Genomic DNA, 24,109 nt, shown 5'->3' on the forward strand with positions numbered 1-24,109 from the left:
TGATGCCATTCTGTGAGAAAAAGACCCTTCCTGCCATTTCCTACAGAGGTGTGGGCTGAAGCCATGGGACAGAGATGCTTTGGATATTTGATTTTCTCTTTGTCATTGGTCATTATGCAGTTGCAGGATAAGGAGACAACTGCCTAATTCCAAAACACAGGTCAGGGTGCAATGTGGACGAAGGAAACTTGATAGCAAGGCAATCTCATTTTCATTTCAAAGATTGCTTTAAGGCCCTGATCTCCTTCAATTGTTGGTGCAATAAAATTCATTTGCATCCTCTCAGTGTGAAGATCTTCTGATTCCTGCCTAAAAATTACTCTAAAATTAAGGGTATTTTTAAAAGAATATTACGGAAAACACAGTGCTTTATGTTCATTTCTTGAAGTACATTTGCAGCACTTCTCCAAAAGAAAAGAAACATGGGAGATTTGCATCAGTGTAGGTCTGTGCCTTTTGCACAATAGCACAGAATAGGGAGAATGGAACTGGAAGGTGCTCGGAACAACCTGGTCTGGTGGAAGGTACCCTCTGCCCATGGAACTGGATGAGCTTTAAGGTCCCTTCCCACCCAAATATCCCAGGACTGAAGGATTCCAGTTTGTTTCTGTCAGAGTGTTCTGTCAGCAGCCCTGTGGCTACATTAGGTTTGTAAGAAACCTGTCAGGGTCATAGAAGTTCTGGCAACACAGCATATGAGGTGAATCCCTTCACAGCAAAGCTTTTTCCTGGGTGACACCTGCGCACACAGCACGTGTCCGCCACAGCCAGCAGAGAATCAATCAGCACTGGGTTTATTGTTTATCATGGACTTGCTTTCACCCCTGCAGCTGCCATCCCTTCCACGGAAAGGTGACATTTGTTGGCAAGACAGTGCAAGCCTGGACCTGCTACTGATTGCTGTCCCTCTAGGAGCACAGAGGGCTGGATGCTCCCGGGCTTTCTGCCTGGCAGCTCTCCGGAGGGATAAATTTGTTCCAAAACAGGGGAAGGCAGGAAGGGAGAAGGACAAGGGGAAGGGGCAAAGGCACTCATGTCATATCCTTGCTGACAGCAGGGATGTTGATATTGCTCCTTGGGGTAAATCAATGTACGTTGTCTTTACCAATTTGGATATAGCTACACATATGAGATACCAGTAATGAATTCTTAATAGGAAAATTTTGATTTTTCAGATGCTTCTTTGTGTTCCTAAGAAAAAAATAACTACTCTTCTATACAATTTTTTCTAATGTTTTTGTTCAAAATAACAGTTGAAAATCTCCACAGTAATTACGCACAAACTGAATTCTTATCTAACATCTCAATCTCAGAAAAATCTAATGTTTCCCTACACTTTACCTTTCAACTTCTTTCTATCCATTTATTTTGCTGTTTTCAAGACCACATGAGAGAATAAAGAAAATATATTACACCAAAAATTAACCAAATTTCAGATAATAGAAGACATAATAGATTGTAAATAAGAAAGAGTCATTAAGTTTTGATAATTGTGAAGCTGACATATATGAGTTATTTCTTTCTTTGGGCTGCAAATGGAAAAACAGCCTAGCAGGAATCAGTCATATGAAATATTGTGTACATCTTTTCATAACCTTATGGAATGATTTGGATTGGAAGGAACTTTAAACTTTATCCAGTCCCACCCTGCTATGGCCAGGGACACCTTCCACTAGCCCAGGCTGCTCCAAGTCCTGTCCAACCTGGCCTTGGACACTTCCAGGGATCCAGGGGCAGCCACAGCTGCTCTGGGCACCCTGTGCCAGGGCCTCCCCACCCTCCCAGGGAAGAATTTATTTCTTGTATTAAACCTTCTTACATACTGGCCAGATAGAGAGCCTGTTCCCAGAAATATGTCTTTTGGAAGTCCATAACAATGGTATTTGTGCATTCTGCAGGTTGGAAGCCAAGGATTGATTTATATATTTATAAGGAATGAAGGAGTAGACATCGCACATTATGAACAAGTCAGATACAGGCTTACAGTACTTTCCAAAGCATTTTTAAAAGTCAAAGGTTTGAAATTCCCATCATCTGCAGGACTGAAACTATGCAATCATCAAATTTATCTATTCAAAGCAACTATATGTCCTTCTGTAAGATGACTTGGGGCACAACCCTGAAGGTTGAAGAATGATGTTTGATGTCCCCTTGAGGAGCTGGTATCTCACCTTCTGAGCAATCTCACAAAGTAAATTCCTCATGACTTAACCCAGGTGAGGAATATCAGACACTCACTAGTCTCTTGGACTACTACTCTCACTAGTCCATTTATATGTCAATGCATGTCTCACAGTCCTTCTGCATGTTTAACTAAGATTTTTTTTCTTATTTTGACCATGAAAAGCTAATTTTCAGTGTTGACAGACCTGACCTGATAAGCAGAGACCTCATTGTCAAAGCGAGGCATGAAAGGCTTTGCCTGAAATATGGATATGCCTGGCAGTATCCCCACCCCACAAGTCCAGCCTTCATCTCCCTTTTCCTCTGCACTTGTGTCAAAGCTTTCTAGTGTTTGCATTAGTACCATTTCCCACAGAGGAGATTTTTCCTTCAAACAGCACAGAGCAGAGAAGTGTTTCTTTTACAATGGTTCATGGCAGCCTCGGCTGGGACCCCTCTGTGACAAACACCCTGGCTGTCACCATGGAGAGACACATTGGAAGAAGAGAATTAGGGAGATGGGATCTAGGCCAGGCTGTGGGATGGTGCAGGCTATAGACTGATGGCCTTTGGTGCCTCCACAGAGGATTCCTGACCACAGAATCACAGAAGAAGTTGATTTGGAAGGGATACAAAGGCATCATCCAGTCCAACCCCTGACCCTGCACAGACACCTCAACAACCCCACCCTGTGCATCCCTGAGAGGGTTGTCCAAATGCTCCTGCAGCTCTGGCAGCCTTGGGGCCATGCCCATTCTCTGGGGAGCTTGGACAGTGCCCAGCACCCTGTGGTGGAAGAATCTTTCCCTGATCTCCAGCCTAAATTTCCCTGACACAGCTCCAGCTGTTCCCTGGAGTTCTGTCCCTGTCACAGGGAGCAGAGATCAGTGTCTGTCCCTCCTCTCCTGTTCACAAGGACAGCTTTAGATCTTTCTTGCATTCTGGTGATGCTGAAGACAAAGCTCATTTTTACTTGGTTTGTACATGTCTCACTTAATAACTCATAGATGACAAAAGATATGCCCTTATGGTAGATTTTATAACCTCCCTGTTCAAATATGCTGTTATTATACAGGAAATTTCTGGACTTGCGATAGTCTGAAGCCCAGGGTGCTCCAAGATCCAATATCTCCCTCTGGTGTCCTTGCCTGACCTCCAGCTGCATTTGTGGAGTACATTATTGTGCTGAAGGTGGCGGGGTGCTGTCCAGAGAGGCTCATGGCCACCATGTCACATGTCACAACTGCAAAGACAAGTGGTCACCAGGCAAGAGGAAAACAGGAGCTGCCAAGCCCAGAAATGTGTGCCAGGATCTATCCACATGTCAAGTAATTTATTTTTTTTTTTTTTAAGTGTAAACTTCCAGGCCTTGTGAGTCACTGCAGTGCTGGCTCTGATGTCTCTGCAAGTGATTCATGTGGATAGGTGATTAAGATGTCTTTAAATCTGGCCTGAGGAAAAGTCCTTCACAGCAATTTAGTCACAGTAAAAGCCAAAAGGCCAAAAGCAAGATCTTTAGTACTGTGCATCTACACTGGGGATTAAACGTGATGCGTATTTTATAGCTGAAATTCTTTAGCAGCTTTTTGTTAACCCATGTTTTTATTTCTTTTTTTTCTTTTAACACCACATGTCTATAAAATAGTGTTATTTTCAGCACCTCGTGCTTAATTATTTTCAAATTTTCAGGTTGGTTGGATCAATTGAATTAAAAAAATTTGTCTGCAGAAAAAAAAAGAAAGTTTGGACATTAGGGTTAGAAACAAAGAGATGTTTTGTTAGATGGAAGGGACAGAGGCCATTTGTAGTGGTAGCAAATTAGTGCCAGCAGATCTGAAATAAATGAGTACTCTAGAAATAGTTTCATGAGGGAAAAGAGGAAACTGAGCCCAACTTTCCACTTACTCAGAACAGGACTATATAGAGGAAATTCATGTTCCAACAAAGTATGTGATTTCTGTTCTTATCGCCCTGTCACTCACTTAAGTGAGCCCACAAGAAAGTCACTCTCCTTGAACAGATGATTTCCTTGAGTCATGGTCTGCTGTTGCACATTTGAATAGTGACTGCTTTAAAATGCTATCTGAATATCCAGCAGTCACAGATAATTTGTGGGCAATACAAGTCACATCTGTTATGTCCTTTTAAAGCATAGGCTGTCAGCCATGTGGTCAGTGATTCAGTAATCATGTTTTAGTATTGCAAGTCTCAGAACAAGGTGTAACTCAACACCCTGCAGTATTAAATCAGTATCATATCATAAATCATTAAATCATATCTCATACTGTATTGGTATAACACCTTCCATGTCAGGTGAATCTTACTGAGATTCATCCATGAACTATGATTGCCAAAACACTGCTTTTAGGGCATGGGAGCATTGGTAAGCTGTTTGTAGTTGAAAAGGACAAAACATTGGTGTGGAAATGTGATTTCATTGCACATATTCCACATATGGTGTTTCCAAAGCAGGAATACTCCTGCCCTGTGACATTATTATAAACTCATTTCACTATCTGACATGCTGAAATTACTTCATTCTGATGTTGATATTCATCAAAAATAGCAAAAAGTGGAGTTGAGGAGCAGCTGGAAATATTTTCATGGGTAGAAGGTGGTCAAAAACAGCCTCTATGAATGTGCAATAAAGTGCTGCACCATTAGAACCCCAAATCTCCTTGAGAGGAAAGGTATTCCAAGGCCAGGTGCCAAGAGCAAGCTGCCTTGTGTATATACAGCTCCTAAACCACGTGTGAAAACACGCCTGTACACAAGAGTTTACCTCTGCTTCTCCTTGTTATCAGACCTATTATTTGCAGGACTCCAGATCATATTTTTATGTATGTCACGTCAGTTTTAAATAACTCTAATCCCCAATCCAATTAAAGGTATCACCTCGAAGCAGATAATCTTATTTCCTTTGAGAACAGATGCAGACTTAATATTCAGGTTAGTAAAGCAACCACTACCAAACTGACCTTCGTTTTATCTCACACACTTTCATCTTATCACCTTCCTTGTCTGTGGCATATGACTTTCAGACATGCACCTGGAGTGTCAGATCCAATCTAAATTTCCACTGGACAGGCATTCCTTTACATTAAAATTTGTAGATCCATATTTGACTCCCAAATGCAATATCTTGATTGTAGCAGATAAAAATCTTTTTTTTTTTTATTTTCCTTTTTTTAAAATATACTAATAATGACAACACATTTTTCTTGGAGCCACTCTTGATTAGAAACATCTCTATGAAACTTGTCTTCTGTTAAGAAGACTTTCTGAAATCAGACAAAATACTGTTTGTTTAGCACCTCATGTTCAGGAGAATCATTTACATTAAACCCAGCCCATCCAGAGGAGCTTTTGCTCTCTTACTCTGCCTTTCTAAAACATAATTTTCCTCTAGACTCACTGCTCACCTTCATTCCAGCAGCCTATTAAGTAATGGATAATTAGATTTTTTTTCACCTTACATCCAGTGCCACAAATGTTGTTTAAGAAGAAAGGTCTCTGTGTGATGCATGGAGAAACTTTCATATCTTGAACTCTGTGGCTTCCTTGGTGGAAGATTTTATTCCTTAGTGATGTTGTGTCCATGAATCAATTACACTTATAGCAAAGCAATCTAAAGTAGCTGATAAAAACTTTGGGATGTAAGGAATTAATCCTGCGTTATATCCACAGGAAATGGGATTAACCTGCACTATCCCCTTTATTCCTTATGTATTTCATTCTGGAGAGTTCTGATGGAAACAGGTTTCCAGGCCTCAGCATTCTGATGGACTGTGTTTACAGACGCTGTAAAAAAAAAAAAAAAAATCATCTATTTTAAATCTGGTTTTCTGCCTATGAACTGAAGACTAAGACACAAATCCCCTTCTCTGAAGTGTTTTTAGAGTATTCAGACCTTGTTGTGCTTCTAGAGCATGTGAATATTTTGTTACATGAAATTCAAAAATAAGAGAGAAACAAGGAAATGCAAATGTATGGCTCTTCCTTTTTTTCATATATGCCTGCGGTGCATTCTGTGGGAAATTCCAGGGGAAAAAAAAAAAAAAAAAAATCAGGTTTTAAAAAGCAGAATTCTTTCTGAAACTCTTCTGTTTGATGTAGCTATTCACTGCCTCTAGTGATGAACTCCTTCTGAATCTACATTAGCTTCAGAGTATGCTTCTTAAAAAAATAGTCTTCATGGAGATAAGGACTTGTTTCAAACATAAGGCTGTCAAGAATGACTTTCCTTCCAGAAATAGGGAGATATATATGCTATTTTTTTTTTAAGTTGTTAAGAAGTTTTGTCTGTATTTGTCTTCAGTTTCTGTTACCAGAATAATATCCTTCTTAAAACTGTCTGAACTACTGGTATAATTATTACCTTCACTGTAAATTATATGGTAATAATAAACATCCAGTCTTCAAAAAATCAGATACTAACACTCTATTCAAAATTCCATGCTTTTGTGTGCACATGCCGTACCTTGCTGTTCTAAGATTGAAATTCTTATTTACTTGAGATGCTGATAATCTTCATTTGCAGCTTGTTGCACCAGGTTTCCATTTAGTTATTATTCAAGGAAGATGCAATTTTTTCCCATTGACTTATTACTGCATTTACATTACATTTTTCCTTTTAAAATTTTCGTTTATGTCTTTATTAATCACAGATGGTGCTGATTATATTGGACCTTAAGTGATACCTTTTCATTATGAATAATTTAAAGTGCATACAGATAAGGTTAATACTTACAATAATGTCCTGTACTGAGTGTGCTCACTCAAAGGGATGATTACTGAAGGAAGCCATTTGAATGAAACAAAAAGAATGACAACAAGATATAAACTGGTACTTCTGAAGGAAGAAATGAAAGCTTCCCCTCTCTTCCCTGTCTTTCACGAGTGGTTGGATATTAAAGCGAATCAGAGGATATCATTGCTGTCTTTCTAGAAAAATATTTGGGAAAGGGAAGATTCTCCTTCTCCACCAAGACAGCTGATATTTCTTTTATGCTCTCAGGCACAGAGATTCCAGTGCTCACACTTTGGTTCCATAATTTGGGTGGATGTGAGTGCCAGCACACCCCTGGCTCTGGTTCACATCAGGAGTTTCACTGACAGCAATTCAAGGGTAGCATAAGGTCTTCTGTTCCTGGGATTCTCAATTTTTCAGCACAGTCATTGCATTTGGAATTAAACACCACTGCTGTGTTCACCAAAATGTAAAGAAAACCCACTTTCCCTCCCCATAACACAGTGACAACTGCATAACCAGAACTTTGCTTGCTGCTTCACCCCTTCCCCTTGCCACATGTGAGCTGCAATACAATTATTTACTAATTCTCTCCACTATTTTTTCTTTTTTCTTTTACAAATGAAAAGGTTCAAATAAAAAGGTTCAACCTGAAGGTGATATTAGAGTGAGAGATGGCTCACAGACGTCATCCTTCAGCGCGGGTGTGTCGGCAGGCCCAGCTGAAGCCTGTGAGGAAACTTGCCCTCACCAAGTAAGTAGGACATCACTTCCTGACCTCATTTGAGGAAGACATTTCTGGAATCCAGAGTTTGGGCTGAACAACTAGTTCAGTCATTCTCAGGGTGGATACACACCACAACAAATCCCCTGCAAAGATTAGCCATTGTTCCTCACAGCTCATGGTCGTAACCCAGAAATGCACATGATGAGTCTAGGGCACACACGTGTTTTACGCCTCATCTTGATTCCTGCAAACCCAATGTGCTGTGCTCCTTGCGCTGTTCAGCAATCCCCCCATCTGTATTTTACACCACCTGCTGATTCCTGCGAAACAAAATGTATTGTGCCCTCTCTCACTCACATTCCTGCACAAAAGCTGCAGCAGGAGCCAGCCTGCTATCGAGCCTATCGAGTAGGATAACAATTGCTGCATGCAGCGGACTCTGCTCAAGAAAACACAAGAATACTCCATGTCTGTTGAGGTTAATGCGTCAATGCATTGAGAACAACTGGAAATTATCACTTCAGCCTCCTGAAGCAGCAGAGCCTTAAATTCATGGAGGCAGAAGCTCACCTAGTAGTACTGCTCTGCGGAACATATTTCTTTTTCAGAGTGCATTGCTTTTCAGTCTTGTTTTTCTCTTTATCGCGTGAAATGGAATCTTTTATTGGTCCATCCTTATACACAACATGGGAGCAGATTACCTACACAGAAATTTCTCTGCAACTTGTTGGCTTTGAATTTTAGTCGGTATTTTTTGTTGAACTCATATGACCGGTAAATACTCCACTGATTACAGACTGATTAATTCAGGTGAATTTTAGAAGTTATATTCAGAAGTGCCACAATGGAAATCTAAGGGTGTTTGATGTATCTTGGCATGATCTGACTTTCAGGAAAAGGACCAATTGTCTGTTTCATGTTAATGAAACATGTTAATGAAAGCAAGTGTAAAAGCTGGGCAGAACTTCTGGAACTATAAAAGATTTGTAGTGAACAGAATAAAATAAAAATTGTAATCCTGGGCTCAAGCCACTGTACACAAAAGTGTTGCAGTAAATTGTTTTGACCGCGAGTGTAAACTGAAAGAAAACTATTTGTACTTTATTCTAGCTGAAGAATATAAAGTGTGTTCAAAAGGGAAACATGCAAAATTAGTTTCTTTACCCTGCAAGTTAATTGAGTCTTTTTTTTTTGCTGTGAACAATGGTGTTAGGAGAGGATTCAATGGTATTTTGGTTTCAGGATTATAAATTAAAATATTAATGTAATTTAGTATTATGATTACTAAGTGGCTTGGTCTTCAGGAAATATGAGAGAAGTTGCAATCAATTCCGTGTAACTCATTAATTAAGTCTCATTTAAAACAATCAGGCAACAATTTGTTTCATGTTCAGGAAAGAAATTTTGTGACCAGAGAAAAGAGGTTATTATTTTCAGTAATTAATGATAACCTTGACCGTATGCAGGAACTCCTTCAGGCGTGACCAGATGGTTTCTGGCAGACTGCATAGATAAAGCCCTATAAAACACCAGTCTCAGAGAAAGTTTTCATGGATTACATTAAACTTTGAGGACACAGCTCCCAGTTTCATGAAAGAGAAAAAACAACCTTCACTCTTGAGATATTCCTTTAAAAATCCTTTATACATATATTCTATTGATTAGTGAAGTCTGATGTAAAATTAAACATTAGCCGAGTTGGTTTTACTCATTGCCAACACCATGACCCTTATTAAAAGTTGAAGCATTGCCTCTTTTATCTGTATCTGAAAAGATATGTGCCAAAAAAAAATTATTGTAAATAGTATTTATGTCTTCATTAACTCCATCTAATTTCTCTTTCCATAATAATATTCACCCAGTAGCAGCACCCAAACATTAACCTGAAGGATTGTTTTAGAAAACCCTGGAAAAGAATGACATTTTGTTCCAATTCCCCCTTCTTGTTTGTTTGAAGCCTAGACTATCCATGGCACACAGAATCATAGACTGGCTTAGGCTGGAAGGGACCTTAAAGATCACAAATATGTTTTTTCTGCTTTTATTTCTATCTTCCCTTGAACACAAAAAAATTTACTGGGGTTTGGTTTTCTTATTCCACTCACTGTCTGTTGAAATGTTTGATGTTACAGCCTGGGCAATGGTTCCTGTTTCTCCATGGCATTACTCAGGCATCGTTCTACATTGACATTCGCTTACCTGTGGGGAGGTATTAAAAATTCAGTATTTTTCTTGGATGCAGTGTATTCTCTCATGAGGAATATCTGAAAACTATTCTGTCAATGTTCTGTTTTCTTTCTCACTGTTGGTCTTCCCACCACTGATATTCCTTTATCCAATACTTTATCTTGATCTATCAGGTTTTTTGGTGTTTTTTTTTTTTTTTTTTTTTTTTTTTGTTTTTTTTTTTTTTTGTTTTTTTTTTTTTGTAATGGGCTTGGACATTAAACCAGTTTCTGCTGACCTTTTCCCCTCACTTCTCTTTTTAAAGCTCTTCTTATCAGCCATAAAAGCCTGGATGTCAGAAGGCAGTTTTCCCAGACAGTCAGATGGAGTCCAATCTTTGAAAACTTTCTCTTTTAGCAAATGCATCCCACTGGCAAAGTATTCCCAAGCCTGGTTTAACACTGATATTTGAGTCATCTGTTGCTCATCATTACATCATACGCCCTACTCCCTCTGTACTGACAAGAAAAAAAATTAGAGTAGTCACTAAAATGAGACATAATTAACTCAAAAGTAAATGAGGGTATTTCCAAGTTTGAGATACACTGCAAAATCAAACTGCCATGAAAGTTTGGTGCAACTCCCTGTAAAACAGGCAAGACACATTGCTAGTAACATTTACTGTCTTAGAATCCTGGAATACCTTCGAGTTGGAGGGTTCTCAAGGATCATTTGGTCCAACATTTTTGGGAAAAGTGTGGCCTTGAAAAGATGGCCCAGCATCCTGTCCTGCATCCTGTCCTTCTGCATCTTAAAATTGCCCAGCATCAGGGAGTTCACTGCTTCCCTGGAGAGGTTATTCCAGCGACTGACTGATCTCATTGTGGAACATTTTCCTCTTGTGTCCACTCAGAATCTCCCCAGCAGTACCTTGTACCTGTTTCCTCTCATCTTTTCCATGTGACTCCTTATAAAGAGGGTGTCTCCATCTTCTTTTTGTCCCCCTTTAAATACTGGAAAATGGAAATAAGGTCTCTCCTCAGCCTGCTTTTTTCACAGCCACACAAACACAAGTCTCTCAGCCTTTCCTAATGGGGCAGCTTCCTGTTCTGGGATTATCTTCGTCTGGACCTTTCCCAGCCTGTCCACGTCTTTTTGGCACAGTGGCACATCTTTATATTAAAAAAAAAAAAAAAAACAATATGTGAAGTTGCAAGTTCTGCATCAAAATAAATAATCCTTTTTATAACAAGGAAACTGTGTTTTGATCAGTCCTTACAACTTCCCACATCTCACTTCATCTTCATCACTACCATTGTCTATGGCAATCAAATACTGCTCCAAAGCCCCATGGAGGTTATTTTAGAAGACCTGATTATTTTCAATTATTTGAAATCTATTATATTCAGTTTTGGTGGGGGAAAAAACTGAGTATGGACTGTTCCTTATGTTTTCAGAAGTTCTGGGCTCCTGCAGAAGTCATTCTTGGTGAATCATCTCATTGCAGGATGCTCATTCAGGTTGTGGCCACGCCACACCTGAGAGGATACAAGGCTCTGCAGTGATTGTACAATCTCTCTCAGCAGAATGTTTTCTAATCATGAAATAACCCCACAAATGATTTTTTTGTTTGGTTGGTTGGTTTCAACTACCAGAACACAGTGCAAAGCACCATATGTAGAAGAAAGGGGGCATGAAAGCTACAAGCACAGCCTCCTGAAAGAAGGAGGAAGGCCACAGAAAGGCAAAGAAGAATTGATGGTGCTTGAGCTTGCAACAGCAGAGTCGAAAGCAGGGGAGTGTAAAGTATCCCTGGCAGTTCTGGAACACTGAACCTAAACTAGATTTCTTTAAAATCAATGGAGAAAGGTACTAAATGCAGGAGTCACTGGACTATCCCACTATGCTTGTGCTCAGAAGAATAATGTCCTTAAAAGCTCAATCATTTGAGATTTACTGTAGTGTCATTGCACTAATTTCAACAAAGCAATTTTCAACCAGCAATCAAATATACCCACTTTATGCTAATGTGGATTTGATTAGCTGGCTTTCAGAATCTCTCTCTGCTTCTAGGAAGGACTGAAACTCTTCTATTCTCTTTCCTCAGGCATCCTTTTTAATTCATATTTGACAAACAAGACGAGAAATCAATTGTGTGCAGTATATACTGAATAATGACCAGCAAAGTTCCTAAAACAGTTGTGCTAGCTCCAGAGCAGTTATTCAGGATTCTATACACAATTCTCTGTCACTTTACACCTGAACAAGTGCCATGGAAAGCATGGCTCTGTAAAACAGAGGCAAACCAAATGGGATGATGAATCTGTGCTTGTGTCACTTCTTAGTTGTCTCCTATCCTACACAGTCCCAAACAAATCAGGATTTATTCTGACCTTTCCCATCCTGTTTAGGAAAACAGGAATGGAGCAATATTGAAAGCTGGGACTGTTCAACTCCTACAAACACGGGGACTGTACCCTGTGCCTGTACCATTCCCACATCCATGGCCTTGAGGAGATTTTAGTGCCAAGTTCGGATTTCTCAGGGTTTCATAGACTTCCTTAGAGTGGCTTAGATTTGTCAGGACTTCACGGAGCGCTCCTTACCTCTGCCTTGGCATGCGGATGAGTGGCTGTTTGTGGCACCTCTTGCTGAGGCTGAAGAGCTTGTGCACCGTTCTCTGGGCCTTGAGGAAGAGTTGCTTCATGCTGCTCTCCAGCTGCTCGTAGCGGCGTTGGAAATTAGAATCCATCGTCCACAAATGCATCACAGCAGATGTGTTCAGGAAATAATTCATAGGCAGCCTCTTCATAAATAATTTGAATTCATCTGGAAAAAAAAAAAAAAAAAAAAAAAAAGTCTTTAATTATACAGCTATTGTTATTCTTGCAGCAGAAATTAACTTCTTATTTGATTTTTTTTTTCTTGAACCAATTTTCATAAACTCAGTCTTTTGAAATTTTAAAATTGAGCATTTTAACTCTTTCAAACTAGAAAGGTGACTACATTTTTATTGGTTATATTAGAATAAAGCCAGGCAAATCCAGTATTCATATAATTTTTAAATTATTATTAAAGCAAATACAAACATTGCCCTTATTTCTCAGCCTGGATAGTATGAAGATTAAATAAGAATCAGTTTCTTACATTCAAATCTGGGATCTGAAAGCAAATGTCCATTTAATGATCAATGTTTATTGACTCATTTGAAGAACATCAGAAACTGTCCTAAAAGAAGTAGATTCCAATACTTAGGACATGCTAGTAAATGTGATTTTACAGGCCATTTCTCTTATATATATGTTGTTTCACCTGACACAAGCTGTTAAATTAGATTTTCATAAGCATTTACAATTAAAATGGAGCCTTTCAAAACATTTTACAGTACTTCAAAATTTTATGACACTTCAAAAATGTTCCCATAACTTCTTTTTGACTCTAAAGTGGTGAAAAGGAGTTCTTCAATCACAAGGTCATTGTTGCTGGAAGCATGCCATGCTTTGTGACTTCCTCTGGTAGCTCCAGGGTCCATACAAGATATGTAGACAGAATCTTATTGACAGTTTTATTAATCAAGGAGTCTGTTTCCATAAGTAGAATTATTTATAACTTCTGAACCTAAATAAACTTCCATTAAAAGTGCTCCAAATACTGGGGAAATACATTAGAATGAGTGGCACTGTTGAATGCACACATTTATCCTTTTCCTTTCTTGTCATGTTTTCGTACATCAGTATGTTTCCCTGCCTGTCCTTCTGCCTGCTGCAATCCTCCCACCCTTCACAATCCATTTTTTTCTTTCAACCTGTTCCTGCAACGAAGTCGCTCATCCCACAGTCTGGCTTTCACCCTTCCAGATGTTCCTTTTGGATAGTCTACATTTCGGCAGGCTATGTGAAAGCAAAGATCCTGCTGCCTGAAGTAGCCTACCTCTTCAAATGAAAATAATCGTAATATTTAACATCGGTGTAATTTTAGGTTGCTTATGGAAGAGGGTTGGTTGGGGAAAATGTCCACTCACATCATTAAATACTCCATTAACATCCTTGTTCATAAGTCTTTTAGTTTAGCTTTAGTTTAGCATTTTTAACAACATTTTTACACAAAGCAGGCAAAAATATTTTCCTTTTTTATGGATGGAGAAAAAAAGATCTTTTGCAAATAAGCTGTAGTGGCCCTTGACCACATCCTGAAGGACACAGGGCAGTGATGGAATACAGAGTCCCGCCTCAGCAGAGTATTTTCTGTGATGCGTGAAGACTCATAACAAAACAAACGGCATTGAAAGGTCTTCTGAAAGATAAAAAATGAAAGTCAAAGGTCAAAGATGATGATTTTTTGTTTAACAAAGTGTTTTTAATAATTTCTCTGGGAATGTGATGTTCATTTTGCCCTCATGCCTTCCTCTTTGCACAGCTCCTGTGCTGTCCTTAGGGCATGAGTAAAATGAGCTGCTTCTTTATCTTATCAACTATTTGGAGCCTTTTATCTTTTGCTTCTTCCCTTCCTTAATTTTGCCTGAGTTGTTTTTTATCCTCTGTCCAGCAAGAATGTCCATTCCTGGGTGTACAGCTAACAGTTTGAATTAGTGGGAATACTTAATAAATTCTACGTTACCAGATGAGCGCCTCTGTGAACCTTAGTGTAGTTTTGGGATAGAGAGATCTGTTTTCTCCTTCTCAAGAGATAATTATTCCTTCCTTAGAATTATTGAATAGTTTGGTTCAGAAGGGACATTCTAGTCCAACTCCCACTGCGAGGAGCAGAGACACCCTCCACTAGATTAGGTTGCTCAGAGCCCCATCCAACTCTACCAGCCTCTGATTCCTTGTTGGAAGTGGCGTAACTTTCTTTTTAGTTTTAATTAACTTTAGTCATGGGTTTGTCCACCTTTGCAAAGAGGGAGGGGAGCTGGGCTCTCTTGTTGTTTTAATCTTTAAACCACCAAGGCTTTTGGATCAGGCTGGGCAGGCCCTGATAAGCTTCAACAAACAAAAAAAAAAAAGAGAGTTTTGGAGGTCTGGGATTTAAAATTTACATGTTGGGAATCTAGAAGATGTGGAAGAGGTAAGCAGACATTACTGCCTGGCGAAACTGAAGACACCCTCTGTGAGAAAAGAACGCTAAGGGAACCACAGAACTGCACCAAATGAGCATGAAAGGCAAAGGGATCAATATCCAACAGAATATCCCATACTAATTAATGAAAAGAGTTGTGTAATGCAGAACTAAAGAATTCTTTGTTTTCTACAAATGTATAAATTTGCGAAGAGTCTTGCAATGGATGTTTGTAGTTGGAATGATTTCCAGTGCACATCCTGGCCAGAGTAAAGGAATGCCTCACTCACTGGCAGCTCAAAGACAGTGCCAGAGTTTCCTTCCTTCCCCAGTTCAGTGGCATCTTCACATTGCCCTTCCCAGCCCGCAGTCTGTCCCAGAAGGCATGACAGAGGGTAATGTCTGGCTTGTCTAAAGGAACAACAGTCCTCTTGGCTTGGTAAAGCCTTCAAAGCCTGAAGACCTAAAAATGCTAAAAATGGTAGTTTAAAAAAATAATAATAATTAGTAAGAAATAAGGTTAACTGAGCTGATACAAAGGATATCCTTTACAAAGAACAGATCTGCAGCTTGTAAAAATCAGATGAGTTTTACCAGATTTAGAGTACTGAGGGTATAAATGTATATAAATATATATTCTGACACCTTGGGGGGATTAGATCCCAAAGCCACATTCCTAACTACCTGCTTAATTCCTAAGGTCTCTTTTCCCTTCTGTTCCTCTGAGGCACTGGTTCATCTCCTTAAAATGAGTGTCATGAAGACAAAACAAAGGCAGCTCCCTCAGGAGACAACAGGCTCAGACGATGCCTTTTCAGACCTCATATTGCTCTAACCATGTATTTCAGGAACATTGTCACTTTGCTGTCCTCTGCTCATGGCACTAATCTCTACAGCTAACAACTGCTCCATGCAGTGTTCAGAAGCAATAAGGAGGGTTTATGCTCCTTAACTTGTAATGCAACAGTATTTCCAATAAGAAAATGTGGTTTCTTTCCCCTGTAATAGACATCATATTTGACTACCCTTGTGCCCTGTCTGATCCTGCTAATGAGCTCCATAATGCAGGTGAAGAAGGAGAGACAGAGATAAAATGAGCATGGTTACATGGTGCCTGCTGCATTTATTTTTAGTGAAAAAAAAAAAAGGATAATATGCCCATATCTTAAACAGACTCATTTCATGATTGTGAAACTACAACATGAACTCCTCACACTGAGAGATGATTAAACTATTACACTCTAATCAACACACGGTCCCAGCCACTCCTGAGGATTAACAGCCAGTATTACAGTCCCGGGGGCCGTAGAAATTGATACTTTAATTCATAAAATCAGAGAATATCCTGAGCTGGGAAGGACCCACAAGGATCATCGAGTCCAACCCCTGGCCCTGCACAGGACAACCCTAAAAACCAGACCATGATTCTTGATACCACATAAAATATTATTACAGCACTTTCTCTTTTATTTTCACATGGGTAGTGCATGCAATACGATTTTATATATTCTGAACTAATTGCAAATAAGGTAAAAAAAGTAAAACATTATATGCAGTAGTGGGTCAAGCAAGCTCATTTTCTGGCTGGATGTGTCTCTTTTCACTTCCCTTTTCTGCCAGGTATATCTTTCTTGTATCAACAGTGCCCAGAGATGGAAATGGCATCCCATATTTCAGTGGGAAAGAATAAATGAGAAATATCATAATGAGAGCAAACATTACTGCTGAAATCAGATGAATATCAGACATATTTAGGCAGTGAGAAATAAGTAGAGTTGCAGATATGTACTTTGGATCCTCACTGTTATTTAGTGTCATAGCAGGGCTCAGACTACCACACTGCACACAGAGCTGGCAAAGGCCAGAAAAATCCAGGAAGCCTCACCCAAGGATTTGGCAGTGCTCTACCACAAGGGAAAAAGGTGCCTGCTCTCTGTTGGAAGAGAAGAGGAGCACTGATCTCTCTGCTGTGAATATTTTGGTTTTCCCTGATATTCTGCTACGAGGCCCGTACAAGACTGTCCCACCTACATAGCACAAGTTTTGTTTCCAATGAGGGGTTTGTGGAACTTCTCCAGGCTGCCAAAACATCCTGGGTTAATCTGTTTCCTAAGATGCCTTGTGGCAGATCTTTGGAAGCACCTTGGAGGTCAATGGATTTATCCCTGCTTGGGGACTCAAAACCAGGTTCTTAAAGGTGCTGCAGGCTGACATCTGACGGCAATGTCATGCTGGAAATACAAAACCACCAAATTTTATCACTGCATTTTTGTCTCCTATTTCCTTTAGAGTAAGCAGAGCAAGGCCACAACTGAGCTTTGAAACTGTCATTCCTGAAATCTTCTTTTACATCACATAGGCACCCTTTCCCCAGTCAGTGTAACAGAGATTATCTCAGAAGTAAGGACGTTGGAGCAGTTTCCTCCTCACAGCCCAGACACGCTCTGCACAGAGGCAGGGAAGAGCCTGTACCTCTGCAGTCAGGGTACCCTGGGCAGGGGGATGAAACAACAGCTCCTTTAAGCCATGGCTTGTGTCTAGGGAGGTCTCAGGATGTTCTTATGGAGCACCAGAACTCCCAAGTAAATAGGAAAAGTCAAATTTGACGTGGATTTCTGTCAAAGGGAAGAGAATACTGGTTCTTATCATGGCTGAAATTGATGACAACATACATGTGACAATAGTTAAGCGAGGGCGAAATCTACATACAATTTAGGAGAACATAAAGAACAGTTTGAAAAGAACTTACATTTGGTGATATGCTAAGAAAAAAAAATGTTTCATAGCGAAGTAACCTACAAAAAATTTCAGCCACCTTCTGTCAGTCTCCAGAAACGGCAGTTTCTGGGAAGATGACATTCCATCAAGCATTATTCTCTTTAATTTAATGTCATATTTTCTGATGACCCATTTTACTTAAAATGAAATAATATAATCTTATGGAAACAAAACCTTTAGCATTGGAAATTACAGCATCGTGGTTGAGTAAATAAATAATCTTGTCTAATTGTGGATTACATCGTCTACCCAAAATCAATTTTAATTTTTTTTAAACTATATTCAAACCTTGAAAAAGCAATTATGTTTTCTGGGCAAAGGCAGCCTGACAATAACTGAAAAAAAAAAAGTAAAAATCTTTTGTTGACTGAAACATACTATTCACAATTTTATATAGTTTATGTATTTTCTAATATTAATAAGGATTTTTATTTTAGAGTTTTTTTTTCATTTAACAAAGTTCAGTAAAAATATGTATGTAGAAGAAAACCCCTTTTTACATTAAATTATCATGTCAAATCTACCATCAGAGAGCAATTGTAATGGGCTGGTTTACAATTTCTATATAGGAGAACCTAAGGAAATATTTTTCTCCCTTAAAAGTCTGTACATCTGTCATCTGTACACAAATCTTCTTTTTTACTTGAGTTCTTTAACTTTCTCTAGAGGTATTAAAATTCTGCCACCACAGTCTAGAAGTGAGTAATACCTCATGCAAAAACTGTTCTGCTTTGGCTCTAACAAAATGTTACAGTGGGATAAATGCAAACTGACAAAAATCAACTGGTCTTTAACATGTGAGGGTGTGATGCCTTCTCAGCAAGAAATAATATCCTCTGATGTGCTGGTCCAGGTTGGAGTGCTTCAGACAACTTCAAAATTAGTTCAAGTGAATTCTTGTTCTCCACTGCATTTCCTCTTTTCTCACCCTTGTAATGAGAATTGCAAATGATCACTCCTCTGTACAAGCACTGCTACTTTAGGAAACCAGCTCACTTCTTAAACCGGAGTTCTGGGATCAGATGTTAAGTCAGCCTTAGTATTTCCTTGGGCAGTCTGTAGTCTGAGGAGAGATGCTTGTGCTTCAAGAAGGTCAACTCTGACATCAGATTAACTTTCTCAGAGCCTGGTCCAGTCAGGATTTGGAAACTGTTCCAATCATGGCTCAAGTTGCTTCATGGAGAATAAATTTCTTCATATCCCCAGTGTGAACATCTCTCATTTCACTTTATGCCAAGATGATTGCTCTGAGCTTGCTGAAGTCTCCAAGCCCAAGACTAACCTCCTGGAGCCTCTCCTCTCAGGGCAGCTTCTCCAGCCCCCACCTCTCTGAGGACATCCCTGACCACATTCCAGGTTACCAATGTCTTTCTTGTATGGTGGAGCCCCAAAGTGGATGCAGCATCTGAATGTGGTCTGAAAAGTACTAAGGCTAATCTCCTCCTTGATCTCCTGGTGCCTGACCTCCTTTGTGGCACCCAAAGTGTGCCCTTGGTACTGTCAGGCCACTTGGTCCTCTGCCTCAGGAACCTTCCTGCAGAGCTGCTCCTGGCAGCTGATGCTCTGCCTGTCCAGAGCAGGACTTTTCTTTTTGCCTTGTTGAACTTCAGCAGGTTCCTGTTGTCCTGATCCACCAGCTTGTCCAGGTGCCCCTGTATGCCAGCCCTGACTTGAAGATTTCTGTCTCACTCCTTCAAACTGGCAACATCTGCAAATTTGATGAAAGTGCACTTTCTCCAAGTCATTGTTCAAGAAAGTAAAGAGAACAAGTCCTGAGACTGTATCTGGGACAGACCCTGGCTGTACTGCTCTTGCCATCTGTTTTCAGACAGGATGTGTGACCCTCTAGCCTTGCACTCTGTCTCCCACAAAATTCTGGTACCCAGGGAGAGACAGTGCTGTGGATGGAAGGACCAATAGATGGGTAAAAATCCAGTTGTGTGACCAGATTCCATTTGTAGAGCCTTGCCAAAACTGAAGTGAATGACATCCATTGCTCTCCTCTCATCCATAAATCAGCGTTTTTTCATGGAGAGAATGAGATGGGTCTGAGATGATTTCTCATCTTCTCCCTCATGTTCCTTACTCTTTCTTCACCTCTTCCAGTTGACCCCCCTGCTTCTCTCTCACTCCCTAGTGTGACAACATAAGATGAAAATGTTCCCAGATAAGGATGGGGCAATCCCAGTATTAGAAGTTCATACAAATTACAGACATGGGCAAAAGTGACTCAGCGTGGGGACGATTAATATATTGCTCGTTAAAAACAGAGTAGGATAGTAAGGAGAAAAAAAGACAAAATAAAACCACCTTCACCCCAGACCTTCCTTCTTCCAGTGCTCAATTTCACTCCTACATTCCCAGATCTTCCACTTCCTTTGCCCCATGACCATTGCAGGGCGATGGAGGAGGGAGGCTGCAGTCAGTCCATAAGACTTTGTCTCTCACAATCCTTCTTCCTCATACTGTTCCACTGCTCCAGAGGTGGAGTCCTTCACTGGGTCTTTGCCACCAGCTACAGTCCTTTGAGAACACACTGCTTGAGCCTGGTCCACCACAGGCCACCAGAAAACCTGCTCCTGCTTGGGCTCCTCCTTTCCTCAGGGCATCTCCACCTACAGAGGAGTGGGGTCCCCCATGGGATGCATTGTTTGCTCCACCACGGACCTCCATGGGCTGCCAGGGGACAGCCTGCCTCACCATGGACATCTGCACAGGCTGCAGGTGAAGGTCTGCTCCAGCACCTGGAGCACCCAGATCCTGCCCTGCCCCTTCACCAGCCTGGGTTCCTCTCACCTCTCCTCCCTCCTCTCTCTCACAGCTGCTATGCCTTTCTCACACAGGGTCTCACAGAGGTGCCACCAGGGTCACTGAGAGGGCCAGCTTTGGGCAGGGGGTGGCCAGTTTTGGGGCTGGCATTGGCTGTGGCTGACATGGAGTAGCACCTGGTCTCTTCTCTACACAGGCCAGTTCCTCACTGCCAAAACCTTGCCAGATAAAGCTCATACATCTCCAAAAATCTTGCCCAAGGGGACTCGCCCCATGATTTCCCCAATGACCAAAGTGAATCCCATCAATCAGTAATTCCCTGGACAGTTCTTTCAAGCTTTTTTTTATGATCAGTGTAATATTTGCCTTTCTCCGGTCACCAGGGATATTCCCCAGTCTTCATGATCTTTCAAAACAAAGAGACCTTAACAGGATATCATCTGTCTCTCAAAACCCCAGACGCAGTCCATTAACTCCCATGGACTGCCAGGGGTCAGGTTCTCTCCAATAACCCCTGATTGCTCCATTTCCCACTCCTGGTGCCTCCTTTCCCCTGTGCCTCCTCCTCCTGAGCTCAAGGACCTGCAGTATTTGCTGGTGAAGGCTGAGAGCAAAGAATGCATTGAGTACTTCTGAAACAAATTCTGAAATCACTTAACCCATCCAGCTGTAGGCCCACAATTCCTTGTTTAAACTTTTACCTCCGGCTATAAAAACTTTTCCTGTTTTTCTTGGTCTCCCTAGCAAGCACTGGATATAGCTTTTCCCATCACTGTCTCTGAATGCCTGGGCAGTGTTCCTGAGTTTTTCCCTGGTAGCCTGTCCCTATTTGCACCTCCTGTATTGATGCCTTTTTGCTTTGTAACTCTGCCTTGAGTTGCTCATTTTAGCAAATCCCTAAAATTTCAGTATATGACCTGAGTGTGAGAATGGACAGTTCTGCTTGAGGATGTTGTCCTGGCCAGCTTTCCTGAGCTCCTTTGCTTTCAGAGCTTTCCCAGAGGGGACACCTTCTCCCAGTTCCCAGAACTGGGTGAAGATGCTTTCATGAAGCCCAAATCTAAGTTCTGCTGCTCTCCTACCTTGTGCTTTCCAAATCCTGGCCACCACTAGCACATATCCTCTACAGACAGGGCTGCCATTGATTATTCCATCTGCAAGCAGCAGTTCTTTGTTAGGGAATAGTCAGCCCAGCTCTGTGTCACTCCTTTTGACTGATCCGCTGCCTGTACCAGATGCTGTTGCTGACAACCTTCAAAAGCCTCCTCAACTGCTTGTGTCCCACTGTTGATTTTTCAGCATGTGTCAGTGAGATTAAAGTCCCCCACAAGAAGCAGGATCAGTGATCCCGACACATCCTGAAATTGCTATGGGAAGGTTTCATCCATTTATTCACGTTGACTGAGTGGTCTGTAATAGGTTCCCACCCCAATGTCACCTTTGTTGACCTCTCCTCTGACCCTGACCAACAAATTCTCATCCCTGTTGTCCATCTCAGAGCAGAGCTCCAAATATCCAGCTACACCCTAACAGAGAAGGCAACTCCCACATCCTACTGATCTCACACATGGAATACATTTGAGCAGTGCATCCAAGGTGGATTTCCATTTCCCATCTTTTACCTTTGCTCTTGTTGCTGTCCCCCTCCACTGTGTATTCCTAGGAAAGATTCCCACTTTTCCTCACAGGCCTGAACCCTGTGTGACTCCTGATGACTTCTGGCTGTGCCATTCCCTCTCTGAGTCTCATCCCATCCATGAAATTATATTCCAGAGGCATGTGCCTGTATTAGTGCCTTTCCAGATTACTGCTCGACTTAAGGAACTTGAAACTTTACATTAAATTAAAAAAAAAAAAAATCAGTGTTGTTTCAGTTCATTCCTGTTGTATTTTTCCTTCAAAGTAACCTGTCTCCTTGTCTCTGCTAATCATTTGACTACACCTTGTTTTTAATGCAACTCTAGTCTTCCTTTGGCACAATTCTTTCTAACAGCAAGCCAAAGAAAACAGATAATATTGCATAAGGGAAAGCAGAGACAAACAGAACCAACAAGAATATTCAGACCCAAAAGCCTCCTTGAAAAACACTTTGGAAATAACTCTAGTAGCTCCAGAAGTTTATCTCCCTGCAGAAACGGTGACATGGAGCAGCAAAATCAGCCAGCCCTGTAGTGTGGCCATTTCAGTTCTGGTTGTCTTCTGGTGCTGTTAACAAGACTATTATTTAATTCAAATACTGGCTGGTTTTTCTTACAGGTTAGGAGTTGGAAAGAAGACTGATGTTCATCACACACAGCAACCAAGGAAAGCTGCTAAAGCTATTCATGTCACCACCAAGGCGGCTCTTTAAGCAGAACTGTACAGAGAAAAGCCCCTTTGTGAAAAGATTTTTAGCATTCCAAAGTTATCTTAAATCTTAAAAACTTTCTAAAATTTTCCAAATGCCTGTAAATCCTCCAAAATCCTCTAAAAGGAACATTAGAGTTTTCATCTTTTACTTTTCTTTGCATCAAAGTACTTCACCTTGATAGAACAGAATTTTTTTTATTATGTCAACTTTTAGTTTCATCTTATAACATCAAAATTATGAAGTTAAAAAAATTAAAAATTAATAAATATTTCAAAATGAAGATTAAATGCTTTATTGCATTCCTAAAAAAACCAAAACCAAACCAAAACAAAAATTAAAACAAACAAACAAACAAACAAACAAAAACCCAACAAACCATAGTTTTGCTGTTAGTGAAAGATTATTCCTGGCTGGTTTATTCAAAATAGCTGTCTCTATATTTTGTAATATCCTGTATATAAATGTTAATCCCTGATACATTTCAATAGACTTTTCTGTTTAGTCTGCAAGCTCTTCAGAGGAGAGGCCTGGGTCTTATTACATTTTAATAGGGCAGTTAGCACAACAGATCCCAAATATAATTGTCAGCTGTAAATCAAGATCTAAAAGCACAAAGCTGGAAGTCTGAGAGGATATCAACTGTAGAACCCACATTTCAAATGGCTGGATGTGATTGCTGTTCATTAAAGTTCTGCCTCAATATTGTGTAGATGTTATTAAAGAGATTTATAAAAGATGGATGCTTTTTAAAAATATCCCACCATGGTTCAGAAGCCTGGAGAAAACAAAGTCCTAAAATGAACATATATTTTTTTTTATGTTGCCATGAATTTTAGTTCTTTGTGATGCATTACTCAGTTTGTCAGAGAAGTAACAGCTGTGTTCCAAGAAATATGTTTCAAAATAATCCAATTCAAAGAAGCAGAAGACTTCAGCTGAAAACAACCTTATTTCTTCAGAGAAGAGATAGTAAATCTGAATTTTCCTTCCCCTTCTCCCTCCAATTTAGGTTAAATCAGCCAGCTCTCCTGATAATTAAAATATTTCCTTCTCCAAAGCGAAGGATTTCTCCTTTAAACTTTCTGAAGGACAAAGGGAAGGAAGGAAGGAAGGAAGGAAGGAAGGAAGGAAGGAAGGAAGGAAGGAAGGAAGGAAAGGAGGAAGGCATCGGGAAGAAGTGATTAAGGAAGCGAACGGATCCAGGTACCTAGGACAGGAAGGCCGGAAGGAAGGACCGAGGAAGGAAGGAAGGAAGGAATGGAAGGAAGAAGGAAGAAGGAAGGACGGAAGGAACTTAAGGAAGGAAGGACAGGAAGGAATGCGGAAAGGGGGGTGGAAAGGAAGGTAC

The 24,109-nt window shown here is 40.4% G+C and overlaps 1 protein-coding gene across 3 annotated transcripts in view; it reads right to left on the bottom strand.

Annotated features, from left to right (window-relative positions):
• Window positions 1–24,109, bottom strand: part of BRINP3 (BMP/retinoic acid inducible neural specific 3) — a 202,926-nt gene that overhangs the window by 22,825 nt on the left and 155,992 nt on the right. For all 3 annotated transcript variants that reach the window (XM_040072906.2, XM_058421736.1, XM_040072907.2), the window contains exon 7: window positions 12,413–12,635. In XM_040072906.2, the coding sequence (XP_039928840.1) occupies window positions 12,413–12,635 (223 nt within the window). The remainder of the gene's footprint in view (window positions 1–12,412; window positions 12,636–24,109) is intronic.

The sequence above is a fragment of the Hirundo rustica genome, chromosome 9, assembly GCF_015227805.2.
Source record: "Hirundo rustica isolate bHirRus1 chromosome 9, bHirRus1.pri.v3, whole genome shotgun sequence".
NCBI classification, from domain to species: domain Eukaryota; kingdom Metazoa; phylum Chordata; class Aves; order Passeriformes; family Hirundinidae; genus Hirundo; species Hirundo rustica.